Source organism: Pristiophorus japonicus, chromosome 2 (genome assembly GCF_044704955.1).
Source record: "Pristiophorus japonicus isolate sPriJap1 chromosome 2, sPriJap1.hap1, whole genome shotgun sequence".
NCBI lineage: Eukaryota > Metazoa > Chordata > Chondrichthyes > Pristiophoridae > Pristiophorus > Pristiophorus japonicus.
Window position 1 is genome coordinate 107,558,445 of NC_091978.1, and position 15,076 is coordinate 107,573,520.

General features: G+C 40.8%; 1 protein-coding gene across 1 annotated transcript in view; it reads right to left on the reverse strand.

Annotated features, from left to right (window-relative positions):
• LOC139231492 (potassium/sodium hyperpolarization-activated cyclic nucleotide-gated channel 1-like) overlaps positions 1 to 15,076 on the reverse strand; it is a 347,416-nt gene that overhangs the window by 207,577 nt on the left and 124,763 nt on the right. The window contains exon 4 of the mRNA XM_070862514.1: positions 3,342 to 3,560. Within this exon, the coding sequence (XP_070718615.1) occupies positions 3,342 to 3,560 (219 nt within the window). The remainder of the gene's footprint in view (positions 1 to 3,341; positions 3,561 to 15,076) is intronic.

Consider the following 15,076-nt stretch of genomic DNA (forward strand, 5'->3'; position numbering starts at 1 on the left):
TGATCACTCTTGCCAAGAGGATCCTTTACTAGGAGATCATTTATTAATTCTGTCTCATTACAAATTACCAGATTTAAGAGTAAGCTAGATAAGTACATGAGGGAGAAAGGAGTAGGAGGGTATGTTGATAGGGTGAGGTGAAGTAAGGTGGGAAGAGGGATAAACATCGGCATAGACCAAGTGGCTGAATGGCCTGTTTCTGTGCTGTAAATACCATATCATTATAGGGTTGGGCCTGAGGGCTCTTTACAATATGCCCCAGATTTTCTCTCCTGCAATATGATGATGTGCCACATTCTACATAACCTCTCATTACAGAGAGGTCTGCATTTGAAAGATGCACAGCAGCAGCAGTCCTCGATGGATGAAGCAGACAAGAAGGAGAGGTTTAAGGGATCAGCTAATTGGTCAACAATCCACTGAGCTGCTCAACCCTCTTCCCTGAGAACTTACAGAGAGTCGCTCTGTTTAACAGTACTGGTTACATCCTTCACCACTCCCTTTATATTAAAGAACATTTAAACCACGTTCAAATCAGACAGTCTTACAATGCAGACGGAGAAGCCGCATTGCAGACCAGAGTACCAAATGTAATAAGGTGATTAATTTAATGCCAAACATAATAAATGCCTTCCATTCATTTCTCAGCCAAGTGATCAATGCATAATGCTTTTCTTTAAAGAAGATTTACTAACTCTGCTACTCCTACTAGGTGCTCTCCTATTGGTCTCAGTAAAGCTGAAGAATGCTGCTGTTTCTCATGTTGGCACTCTTGAGCTGCTCATGGTCGGGTATTTTGGATGCTCGAATCGGCGAGGGCCTGGCTGCAGACTGCTGCATCTTAGTTGCTGCTGGAGCAATCTGGCCCGGCAGACTTGCTGGAAGCATTGGTTGAGGGGGTGGTGAAGCAGCACAACCACATTTTATCCGGCAGCAACGAGCCAGTCGTGAGGATCAGCAGACCCAGAAGAGGAGGAAAGGATTAATTATTTTATTTTTGGAAAGGTTTCCTTCGGGAGGAGCTGGAGTGCCATAAGGAAACCTTAAGCCTCCCTTGTCCTGGGTCACTTTGGATTCCCCCTTCTTCACTTACCTTGTCGGGGTCTATTCCCGCTTGACGATCATGTTTCTGTTAAATCCCAGAGTTTAATTCACCTCTTGACTGTTAACCCAGCATCCTACTCTACTCTTCTCCCATCACTGATGTCATACAAATGATCCAAAACCCAGTAAAACACTGCATTACCGAAGTTTGTCCAACCTTTGCCCTGGCATCACGAATAAAACATCTTACTGTTTATGTCAATGAATGAACTAATAACTTTACATCTTTGGCAAATAAGTAATTTGAACAAAGTCATGGCACAATATACATTGACATATGACCTTTTCACTCCCTGACATTTGCTTAATCGCTGCAATCTACCATCCCTTTCATAATGGAGTTGAAAAAGCTTCTGTGTACAGCTCATTTCATTTAACATTGGAAATGAGAGAGAATGTAATAGCTTCTGTCTCCGTGTCTTTACAGTGATCATATCTCCCTATTCTAACTACATTAACTTTAATTATTCTTCAATACCATTTTGCAATGTGGCCTGTATTGCTTATTTATTTCTTTTTTTTTAAATTAAAAGCCAAAATACCAAATAGCAGGCACTGCACCTCTAAAGAAATACTGACATAATAAGACACTCCATGATACCTACTAATATTGTAAATAATAACTTGTGCTCTTCTTTGACAATGTATTATTTAAAATGTGTTCTGAACCTAAACCTTTTTGATTTACTGATGCACTCATTTAATTCAACATGCCGATTATTGTCATTTTTTACCCTTTCAGATGGCCACTAATTTTGGCTGGGCTTGAGTAATTTTTTCACCTTGTGCTTTACTTTAATTCTTGCTTATTAGGACCATCTGTTCCTTGCCTACTGATAATTCAGACTGTAAATCTCAATGGCGATACACTTTATCTGTGGCTGATAGACTACAGTACAACTAATCAGTGGAGGACTTCATGCTTCAGAACACTGGGGAAAATCATCTCCATAGGGCTTTTCGTGCAAGTTTATGAAAATAAAACTTGGTCAAAATATACCCTCATGTCAACTTTTCCATTCCATGTGCTGATTAAATCTGATTCTTTTCAAGCAACAGAGTAAAATTTTCCACCAAATGCCAGTAGTTTGATTTGAATGAATCCCTCATGGATTCTAAATTAGGGGAACTGTATTTTACACTATTGGCAAAACAGTCAATTCAAGGTTTTTTTCTGGCAAACCTATTAACAGCCAGCTCAGTGTATATCCTTCAGAAAGTTTCTGACTACATACAAGGCTTGCTTTCTGCTGTGACAAGACCATAGCATAGAAAAGATCAATAGAAATTCTCTAAGGCCCCAATGATGAATGAGGAACAATCTGAATAGGTTACAAAAGGGCAACACTACACAATCTAGAAGCACACCATCCTTAAAATCCTGTAACATCGCAGTCTGGGAACATGTTGAACAGCACTTTGTTAAAGGGACATTGTTCAGCACAGTGAGTTTTGAGTCAAAACTCAATTCTTGAAACAATGTACAACCTACACTGTAACCTACAACTATTATTGTTGTTGTTGTTGTAAAACTGCATGGCTTGCTGTCTGGACAAAGGTCATACTATGGAGATGTTCCTTCAACCTCTTCTCCAGGAATGTCTCCCTTCCCGCACCATAAAATAATAGTTTTGCTGTTTCCCTTTAAAAATGTAAGTTGTAGTACAGATGAAGTGATGTAGTATGTTGATAAATTAAAGCATTTCACAAGCCATTTTACCACAATGACACTTATTTAACATATGGATTACATCAAGATGATATTCCAAAAGTGAGTGGTGATTGAGTAGTGGTTGATTTATGTACCACTGTAATGATCTATCAAGTTAACCACATTGTTTGTATTGTGATTTTATTATTTTTTTTAAGTGAAAAGAAATAAAGACAATGAAAACTGTCAAGTTGTACCATATATATTCTCCCTGAACTGAGTGGGATGGATGTTGGATTCCCACTGAGACAGAATATGAACAGAATATGATGTTACGTACAGTCTATCAACTTATATTGGTTTCTACAATAAATTATAATGAGAAGTAAATGAGTGTGCCGATTTCAGCTTCAGTGGATTGGTAATATGTGTTCTGTGTACTGGGACTCTTGGGTACCTTAGACTGTGCAAGTCTGAATAATGAACAGCAACTGCTAAACGTGGAGCTGCATAGGGGATTATTTATGACATTGTCGAATGAGGAAACCATGTACTACGGCATTACAGTTTATGTTTCAACACCTACCTTTTCCTGGTACTGTCGCCTTGATGAGTCTAATGACTGGATGAGGGCTGTTGCATGGCCAACAAACATTGCATAGCATGTGGCTCCCACTATCATGCTCAACATGGTTATCCAGAGATCAGACATAGACACTGGCGCCCGAGCTCCGTAGCCTATGCAAAGCATATGGCTCATAGCTTTGAACAGTGCATAGGAGTACTGCATCCCCCATGAATCATTCTGTATAGAGAGAAAAACAGAATCACCCAGTCAGCAAAAACTTCTGAAAGACTTCATTTTCCATCTTATTATTAGAAGTGCAATGGATCACTGGCTCCTGAGACAACAAGCTGCTAACATCTCCTTCATGCCTGAGAGCGACTATCTGGTCTTCAGAGACGACTACACTCGGCTGTGCTTTTTTTTTTGCTTACTGATTCAAAATTTCAGAGAGTAGCCTGTCATTATCATTCTGTCTCCTACTTTTATATCTTTAGTTCATAGCTCATTGTTTATCCTTTCTGCTGTATCACTTATTCTTTCATCTTTTCAGAGTCTACCCCCTTCCGGTATACAATAATGTGTACTTATAGATAGACAGGCAGATACATAGACAAATAAATTGATATGTATACAGGTAGTTAAACAGAAAATATAAAGATACAATATATAAATAGATGAGACAAATATATATATGATTATATATATATTTTTATGTGCAGATAGATAATAGAAAAAGGCATATATGTAAATGAAAACAGGATATTAAAATGTGGATATGACAGTTAACATTTTCTGTATTTATCTGTTTTGAATCACCCTTCAATAGGCAGCAGTAGAAAATATTCTTTAGTGCTATTTTTGATACTTTATGCACACATTTTTCAGCAGCTACAAAAAACAAAAGTCAAACCTGTCTGATTGTTCATCTAATTTTCAGGTCATGCTAGCTGAATTGCATATTAGCTTAGCAGTAAAGTAGCATTACAAAACAAAAGATGTGATCCATTTGAAACATAGCTGACTCATCCACACCATTTTTTACTAGAATTTTGCTGGAAGTGTGTTTAAGTCCTTTACAGTGGAACAGTAAAAAGAACACAGAGGCTATTTGCTTATAATTCTGGTCGCAGCCAACAGCAATGATGCCCCGCTTGGTTGTATTTTGTGTGTGTTATCTATGTTGGCATGAATAATCCATGCAACATCTCCCTCTTGCCTTCCATATATAGAGTGCAGATATAATTTAATCATACCAGGAGCACAGTCTGGCCTGTTCTGAACACACTTGTCATACCCAAATAGTTAACTTGCAAAATCTCTGTAAAGTTTTATGCCTGCTTTTTAAAAAAAAAAGTTAAAATATTACCAGGGAAGGAGGGGTCTGGACAGAGTAGATAGAGAGAAACTGTTCCCATTGCTAGAAGGGTCGAGAACCAGAGGACCCAGATTTAAAGTGTTTGGCAAAAGAACTAAAGGCGACATAAGAAAAAACGTTTTTATGCAGCGAGTGGTTAGGATCTGGAATTCACTGCCTGAAAGGATGGTGGAGGCAGATTCAATCGAAGGGAAGAAATTTTGCAGGGCTACGGGCAAAGGGCAGGGGAGTGGGACTAGTTGAAGTGCTCTTGCAGAGAGCCGGCACGGGCTCAACGGGCCGAATGTCCACCTTTTGTGCTGTAACCATTCTATGATTCTAACCCAATGATAAGTACTTATCCCTATAAAGAAAAAATATGTTTATTCTGGTCTCATGGTGACCATGGCACAAGGCAATGCCCCTGGATGTTTGCCTACATAACAGGAACTGCTATTCAAAGTAATTGATTCGGCGCTTATTGGAGGTCATTTTAACTTTTAGTGATGGTGTTAAACGGGCTTTACCAGATTGATCGCCTGTTATACACCCCGCTCCATTTTCCTTTCCATTGAAGTCGGCTGATTCGATATCGCCCATTTTGCACCATCACTGAAAGTTAAAATAACCACATTGACATTCTTCTGAGAGATAATGGCCTGGATTTTGTGGCCAGCAGCCGAGCGATGGTGCTGGCCACTGATCTTAAAGAAAGCTGTCTGCGAAGATCTAGTGATCTCTGTGGCATAGATTTTACCTCTCCCGATGTTAATTTCATTCTGGCACCAAGCCTAGGGGATCTCCAGTGACCAACAACAGTGATGTCATCAACTGGCAAAGCAGCCAATCACATTGAAGAGTTCTTATCGACAGCAGACCACGAAGTAAAATGCACTGATTTTCCTTCACTTTTTAATCATTTTACACAGAGCAAAATAAATATTGGGATATACAAATGGGATTAAGGTAAAATCTGAAATATCATAAACAAACTTTAAAAAAAATTATGATTGAAAACCATAGATTTTTATCCTAATGGAAAAATTTGAACTTTCATAATTATAAAATTATTCTTTTCAGGGCCAAAACTGTTATTCAGCAGTAGTTATGACTCAGTCGCCATTAAAAACCTAGTTACACCTCATTGAACAAAGCTTAACTTTTTCGACGGTTTGTAACAGCGATGTTAGAGCGTAAAAACTGAAATGTTCATCAGTTCAGTGATTTCAACTGATTGCTGGCTCCAGGGATTTCAACAGCGAGGACCAGGAAATAACTGACAGCAACTTCTGGATTTTCGCGTTTAACTGTGCATGTGGGTACTCCAGAAGTTGCTGTCAGATTCTCAGTTGTAATAACAGCGAACACTGACAGTTTCGCCGTCATTAACACTGCAAATTCCAGGCCATTATATCAAATGCTTCAATTTCTTGCCTAGATCATGAATGTATTTAAATGGATAAATGGATGCTTAGCATTAAAATACTGAGATGCCAATTTTAATTTTCTAGATTTTTTTAGCCATCTGTTCTCAATCAGTCCTCAGCAAATAACAATAGAATATTATGGGGTTAAAATTCCGGCCTCGCCAGATCCGTACGAAGTGCACACCGACCCGACGGGGCCTCGCAGAAGCCGGTTTTCGGGGCGCAGTGCACATGGGCCGAAAACCGGCTTTTCCGATCTGTCAAGATTGACAGATCCTCCGCATCCCCGGGAGAAGGACATTCACATGGGTGAGATTGGGCTATTTGCCCATCTCTTGCCTAGTGAACGTCCTTCAAACTCTTACAGCTGGTGAAAGCAGACGCATAGCCTACTTTTACCAGCGTAAGAGTTTTAAAACATATAAAAATTAAATTTAAAAACGCATTTTTATGTTAAAAACCCTGTCCATTAAGGTAAGTTTATTTTAAACTGTATTAAAACACATTTTTCTAAAACATTTAATTAAATTTAACTTCACTTAATTTGAAATATGTGAGGTGTTTTATTTATTTATTACGGTGTGTTTCTTGTTTTAGGGGTTTATTCGCATTGATAATAATGGGAACTCGGAGAAAATGGAGTTCCCATTATTATCAATGAGAATACTGCAGAGTGATTGCTGGTCTAGGCCCACATGACTCCAGCTTTCTCGTGGGTATGGGGAAGTCCTCTTCCCGTACGCTACGCGTCAAATAAAAGCCTCCGACTGGAATCGAAGGTGCTTCCAGGACCACCAGGTACTTTCGCAAAAAAATTTCGGGTCGGAGTTGTTCGTCCGAAGGAAGTCTCCGAACGGAATTTTAGCCCCATTGTTTCCTGCTCATTTCAATATTCTTTATTTGATTAAATTTCCATTTTTAGGTTTAACTTTTAAAAATTTTTAGTTTTGTTTCGAAGAGAAGCAGCTGATTTTCCTCAAAGGTCACATGTCACACGTAACCGAAAACAAAAATGCACAACAAAGACATTCTCTCCAGTCACGTATATCAAACGACATTATTTTTAGCTTCCCACTTGTCTTAAATTCTGCTCAATAACACTTTGCATTTGAGATTTGACCTGATTGAACAGCAGATTCATATTTTGAAAGCTGGGTTTAAAATTCAGTCATCAACAGATCAGGCACAAGTTCAAGAACCATAAGAAGATCCTACTTTATCAAGTCTTGTGCCTAGTTTTGCGTGTAGGCAATGGTTTGATCCTCATATTTCCTCAGTGAGTGGTTTTAGTACTGTAACTCTAATATGGGGAATTTAAAAGGGCAATGTCATCATGAAAACCATTTTGTTATTTGTCGAGTGTGGGTAATCATGAGATGACTGGCAATGTATATGTCACTTCTGCTATTATTATTAAATGTTTTTTTTTAACGAAAACAAAGATTAATAACAATACAAACACACATAGAGCAAATATACCATCTATGACCTTGCTCTGGCTACCAACATGACAGTGGTGTTTGGGATCAGGTTATACCTGGCTGTTTTCGGTGATAATGGGCCTAAATGTCACTGAAATATCACAAGCAAAGAAAGCTCAACATTGGACCAAACTAGAAATTAAAATAAACATGTTGATAGTGCAATTTGCTGAGAAGTGCTGAACTTTCCGATGTCTCCTACCAGTACTATTGCCAGAGTATGAAGAAGACAAGGCTGGAAAAACCAAAAAAAGAATTGGGATTCAATTGACACTTACAATTTTGCCAGCGAGCTACAGCAATATTGACAGGATAATCAGTGGATTATACTCTGTTTTGCTCTTCTAATACTCTTAACTGAGAGGTGTAGTGTGCATCTGTAGTCAGCTAAGTCTACTGAGGAATGCATAAAGGATCAAATTGGGGAATTAATTTCCATTATCGCAGTTTATTGCTTGAAATTATGTTCCCACTAAATACATGTAATGGTTTGAATAAATATCACTTTTCTTGATTGTGCGGCAACTTTATCCAGAAACTAGATGAGACTCACAGATTAGGAAGAAACCCACTGTGTTGAGTTAGTCGATTGCTGAAGCAGGGGTGCTATAACTGGCCTGTATGCCCCTGAGATAGGGCTGAGTTAGTTGGAAATGCACATGTTTGAATGTCAGGTGAGGAAAACAGCAATCTTGGCTGTGAAGTCTTCACTGTTGAATAGCCTGTCAAAACTCAGCGTCAAGGTTCACACAATGAATACTGGCTGTTAGGGGCAAAATACATTAGGTTGCCCACTGTCTCTGAAACTGACTCTCGAAAATTGCCAATTCCTTCAGGTGAGGTAAGAATTGGTAAGAGAAAAAATGAGTCCATCTTAAGAAAAAATATATAAATATTCCAGCAACTGTTTTTAAGTAAATGTTCCTGCAATCAATAATTTCTGGCATGAGGTTAACGCATTCTTCTTTTATAATCCAACGGAATCTGACAAATATGGAGAGTCATAATTTAACTAGTTTTGGATAGGAGATTTTATAAATGTTGGCTATACATGTGAAAGGCCCTGCCTTTCGTAACAAAACAAATTCTGTATCCACTGGATTGTGTTTGGCAGTTCAATCAAGCCTGCTCCCATGTGATAGCATTTCCCTAATGTCGATAAACTCTGCAATCAGCTTAACAAAGAAGATGATTTATGGAGGACCAGCAGTGAAACTATTCGAATAAAAACAGAACTTTTATTTTAATGTACTCAGCAATTATTCTTTGTTTATCTAGAATGCAAACAAGCTTTGGTTTTGCTGTATTAAATATAGAAACATAGAATATAGGTGCAGAAGTAGGCCATTCGGCCCTTCGAGCCGACACCGCCATTCAATAAGATCATGGCTGATCATTCCCTCACTACCCGGTTCCTGCTTTTTCTCCATACCACTTGATCCCCTTAGCCGTAAGGGCCATATCTAACTCCCTCTTGAATATATCCAATGAACTGGCATCAACAACTCTCTGCGGCAGGGAATTCCACAGGTTAACAACTCTCTGAGTGAAGAAGTTTCTCCTTATCTCAGTCCTAAATGGCCTACCCCTTATCCTAAGACTATGTCCCCTGCTTCTGGACATCCCCAACATCGGGAACATTCTTCCCGCATCTAAACTGTCCAGTCCCGTCACAATCTTGTATGTTTCTATGAGATCCCCTCTCATCCTTCTAAACTCCAGCGAATAAAGGCCCAGTTGATCCAGTCTCACCTCATATGACAGTCCAGCCATCCCTGGAATTAGCCTGGTGAACCTTCGCTGCACTCTCTCAATAGCAAGAACGTCCTTCCTCAGATTAGGAGACCAAAACTGAACACAATATTCCAGGTCAGGCCTCACCAAGGCCCTGAACAACTGCAGTAAGACCTCCCTGCTCCTATACTCAAATCCCCTAACTATGAAGGCCAACATATCATTTGCATTCTTCACCGCCTGTTGTATATGCATGCCAACCTTCAATGACTGATGAACCATGACACCCAGGTCGCGTTGCACCTCCCCTTTTCCTAATCTGCCACCATTCAGATAATATTCTGCCTTCGTGTTTTTGCCGCCAAAATGGATAACCTCACATTTATCCACATTATACTGCATCTGCCATTATTTGCCCACTCACCTAATCTGTCCATGTCACCCTGCAGCCTCTTAGCGTCCCCCTCACAGCTCACACTGCCACTCAGTTTAGTGTAATCTGCAAACTTGGAGATATTACACTCAATTCCTTCATCCAAGTCATTAATGTACATTGTAAAGAGCTGGGGTCCCAGAACTGAGCCCTGCGGCACTCCACTAGTCACTGCCTGCCATTCTGAAAGGACTCATTTATCCCGATTCTCTGCTTCCTGTCTGCCAACCAGTTCTCTATCCACGTCAGTATATTATACCGAATACCATGTGTTTTGACTTTGCACACCAATCTCTTGTGAGGGAACTTGTCAAAAGCCTTTTGAAAGTCCAAATACACCACATCCACTGGTTCTCCCTTGTCCACTCTGCTAGTTACATCCTCAAAAAATTCCAGAAGATTCGTCAAGCAAGATTTCCCTTTCATAAATCCATGCTGACTTGGACAGATCCTGTCACTGCTTTCCAAATGCACTACTGATGTCAGGCTAACCGGTCTATAATTACACGTTTTCTCTCTCCCTCCTTTTTTAAAAAGTGGTGTTACATTAGCTACCCTCCAGTCCATAGGAACTGATCCAGAGTCAATGGACTGGTGGAAAATGATCACTAATGCATCCACAATTTCTGGGGCCACTTCCTTAAGTACTCTGGGATGCAGACTATCAGGCCCCGGGGATTTATCGGCCTTCAATCCCATCGATTTCCCTAACACAATTTCCCACCTAATAAGGATATCCTTCAGTTCCTCCTTCTCACTAAACCTACTGTCCCCTAGTACATTCGGAAGGTTATTCGTGTCTTCCTTCGTGACGACAGAACCGAAGTATTTGTTCAATTGCTCTGCTATTCCTTTGTTCCCCATTATAAATTCACCTGAATCTGACTGCAAGGGACCTACATTTGTCTTCACTAATCTTTTTCTCTTCACATATTTATAGAAGCTTTTGCAGTCAGTTTTTATGTTCCCTGCAAGCTTCCTCTCGTGCTCTATTTTCCCCCTCTTAATTAAACCCTTAGTCCTCCTCTGTTGAATTCTAACTTTCTCCCAGTCCTCAGGTTTGTTACTTTTCTAGTCAATTTATGTGACTCTTCCTTGGTTTTAACATTATCCTTAATTTCCCTTGTTAGCCACGGTTGAGCCACCTTCCCCGTTTTATTTTTTACTCCAGACAGGGATGTCCAATTGCTGAAGTTCATCCATGTGATCTTTAAATGTTTGCCATTGCGTATCCACCGTCAACCCTTTAAGGATCCTTTGCCAGTCTATTCTAGCCAATTCACGCCTCATACCGTCGAAGTTACCTTTCCTTAAGTTCAGGATCCTAGTTTCCAAATTAATTGTGTCACTCTCCATCTTAATAAAGAATTCTACCATAATATGGTCACTCTTCCCCAAGGGGCCTCGCACAACAAGATTGCTAATTAGTCCCTTCTCATTACACATCACCCAGTCTAGGATGGCCAGCTCTCTAGTCGGTTCCTCGACATATTGGTCGAGAAAACCATCCCTAATACATTCCAGGAAATCCTCCTCCACCGCATTGCTACCAGTTTGGTTAGCCCAATCAACATGTAGATTAAAGTCGCCCATGATAACTGCTGTACCGTTATTGCACACATCCCTTATTTCTTGTTTGATGCTGTCCCCAACCTCACTACTACTGTTTGGTGGTCTGTGCACAACTTCCACTAGCGTTTTCTGCCCTTTGGTATTCTGCAGCTCCACCCATACCGATTCCACATCATCCAGGCTAATGTCCCTCCTTACTATTGCATTAATTTCCTCTTTAACCAGCAACGCCACCCCGCCTCCTTTTCCTCTCTGCATATCCTTCCTAAATGTTGAATACCCTTGGATGTTGAGTTCCCAGCCTTGGTCACCCTGGAGCCATGTTTCCGTGATGCCAGGATGGCAGTAAGAATGCTATAATCAGCCTGGGTTTACGCCATGCCCCCATCCCCAGGAATATCCGTCAGCTGCCCCCAGCAGTCCCCTTTGTATAGACAAGTGTTTTTGAAAAAACTGACCAGTTCCACATTAGATGTCCAGACCACAAACTTGACCTGAACCTCCAACTGGGTCCCACTTGTGATGCTGATTGGCCAGTTGGCCCGATTCCATCAGACCGTGCCTCCGCAGATCCTACTTTGAGTTCCTCTGAGGCCCAGGAAGGTAGGAACTCCTGGTGTTAAAATGCAGGTCAGCCATGATCTAATTGCAGGCTAGAGGATTCGAATGGTCTACTGCTGTTCCTATGATCCTATAGTGAGTCCCGGCCCCCAAACCTTAATCGGGCCAACTGGCCTTGTCTGGGGTGAGTGGGGGTGCCTTTTCCACAAGTCCATCCTGGAAACAGCAGTTCAAGGTTGTGACCCGGAGTACCTGGGTCTTCGTCTAACTTGCGGCCCTTTAGTTAAACATCTACTGATGTTACTGCATGATTGCACCAGAAGAGCAGCGGCATCTTTGGGACCATCAGCCCTTTCACCTCCTTTTGGTAGCATAAGAATTTAATCCCCAGCACAGATTGGGTGCCTATAGAGGACATTAATCGTCCTGGAACCCACTGAATACATAATGAAGGAACCTGGTATAACACTGGTTAAGAACAGTTCTACTGCATTCTGGTGGCAAATCCAGCTCAAAAATGCTTGTGGAAGATTTGTCTGAATTGATTTTGTATTAAGGATTCTCATGCAAACTAAAACAGAGAATGCTCTCAAAAATAACATAAGGAATATTTAGCTAAAAATAATTTTGTAACTTTTACATTTGATTGCTGTGAACATAAGGAAAAATCCCTGTAAAAATATTTAGGCCTAGAAATTCATTGGCTGAGTTCATTTTTCAGGAGCAAAAACCGGCAGTTAATTGTCCAATATTGTGTGTGACACACATGTGCTCTCTCCATGCTTGAAGATACACCACCATCGAGATGCTCTGTAGGCATCCAGGGCCCAGGCCTGAAGTGTGTAAACTGATGATGAAAATACTTCATTTAAAATATTTTGTTGTGGGACCCTTTTGTGATATTGGTCTGTCTCAGCACCTGACTCACCCCCTAGTAAACTCACGCAACAATTCGCGGTGCCAACAGGTAGGAAGGATTCTTCAGCAGTGCTATTTAAAGGGCTCATCCACTAAATAGAAGTTAGTTGCTGGTTTGTTCTTTTAGACTACTGAGTCGTGATGGTCTGTTTTCTGACTTATAAAGTTTAATTCTGACTTCTGAGAAGTGTTTTATGCTAGGGCTGGACTGTTTCTAGCTGCATTCAAAACAATTTTACTGCAGCCATCGGTGGTCTGGTAGGGCTGCCTTTGGGGCTGGAGGACAGCAGCAAAGAAGTCAGGAGAGCAGAAGCTGGGCGAAGAGGGAGGAGGGCATCCTGGCATACCATCATGGCAAATATAAAGGGACTCCAGTCCCTCAGAAACACCCTTGTGCAAGCCCTTAGTAACTGTCTTCTTTACACATTTACTTATCCTAGTCTTTTTATGAAGTGTTTTTCCCAGTGCCTACAGCTTGGAAGGTAGAATGGTGTGGAGCTTCCATTGAGGACACTTCAAATCACTGTGGAAACTGACCTCGAGCAGCTCTGGGCCTTGAGAGCCCAACTGCAGACTGCAGCATCTTGACATGGGTCGGGGCAGTCTGGTCCAACTGACTGTGTGGCACCAACCTCAGCACTTCTATGGCCTTACGCGAGAACATAGCACATGAGTGCTGTGATACTCTGGAAGCTTCTTTCAACACTGATACCCAAAACCAAGATGACGGTCGTCTGAGCTTCCATGGCGCTGTGTAAGTTGCCATGGTAGCTGTCAGCAGGGGATCCACCATGGTGGGCACCAATATCATGTTCATGGGGCTGACCGCTCGCTCCATGTCGGACAGAATGGTCTTCGTGCTTTGCGCTAACGCAAGTTGGAGCCATTGTATGCAAGCTTGTCGGCAGGTTACTCAGTGCATCTAGCATTTCCTCCTATATGCCCATATGCCTTCTTTGTAGCTGGGCCCTCACAGTCTGCATCTGAATTCTCTGTAGGAGAGTGAAGGGAAGCGGGGAAGGGGAGTATTGTGAGTAGTGGAGCTGGAGGTGTGAGCAGAGAGTAAGAGAACACTATTCTTACCTTGACAACTCTGGTGAAGCCATTGAACTCCCTCCCTCCTCCGCTTGAACCATTATGATGAGATCCCAGCCTGTTCACCTGGTCCCATGCAGCATGGTAAATTTGTGCTTGGACCTTATTATAATTATTGCACCCCCCGTGGCACAATCAAATTTCTGGGCCATAATTTGTTAAATAATCCTTTTAGAAAAGAGCTAAACAACTACCTGAAGAAATGGAATTGAAGCTTACGGGATTTAAAGGTAGACAGCTGATGAAATACTCAATGAAATATGTGGAAACAACAAGACAGGTTTGAATAATTGAGCTACTGATAGATAGTGTGGAATTTTGTTCACTATCTTTGCATTCGACGAGAAAATCTACAGAGTTTTCCCTCAGGAGGTCAAATAACTGATGGGGTCCAGGATAGGATAGATTTTACATTCTGTTCGAAGGAACAGGCTTAGTTTGACAAATTACGACTTCTTGCTTTCCTACACAACTGTTTAGTAACATCAAACAATTGTGATATAAACAATTTTCTTTATGACAAGAAGCATGTGTTATGTATCTGTGGTACATGGAGAATAAATGGCACTATTAAGTCAACCTTATAAAGCACTTTTTAGTACTAAGTTAGTAATTTCATCATTTTCTTTACTCTCTGGTGCTCATTGTTTAGATTTATTAGACCTCAATAGTGAAACTCTTCACATGAATGCAGGAGTGAAATCCAGCAAGTTACAACTAACTATTGTCATAAGACTTAACCAATTAACTGATGAGGTCCATTGGTAGTTACAGCTATCCTTAGCTCTTTGAAATGAAGTGTTAAACCTTGAAAGTATTTCAACTATCATAATGTACACACTCCCAAATTAACTTTGTTCCTGATTTAATAACTTTTCAAGTTGATATCTTGAATATGAGATGCATTGAGATTTAAAGTGCCAAACAAAACTTTTGCATAGTCTGGCCCAAGTGTGAACCCTCCCACAGAAACTTGCTGAAGGGAGTTGATTTAAATGCTTACTGCATATGGTACTCCATTCTCTAAACATTTGGAGGGAAAGGAGCCCTGCCCGTGGCTAAGCCTGCACTTCCAAATGCCTGGCTGGGATCCATATTGCTGTGTCTGGTCTCAGACAGAGAGCTACAATATAAATCTATCACAAAATGAAGAGTTTGCTTCCTATTCATTTCAGGGG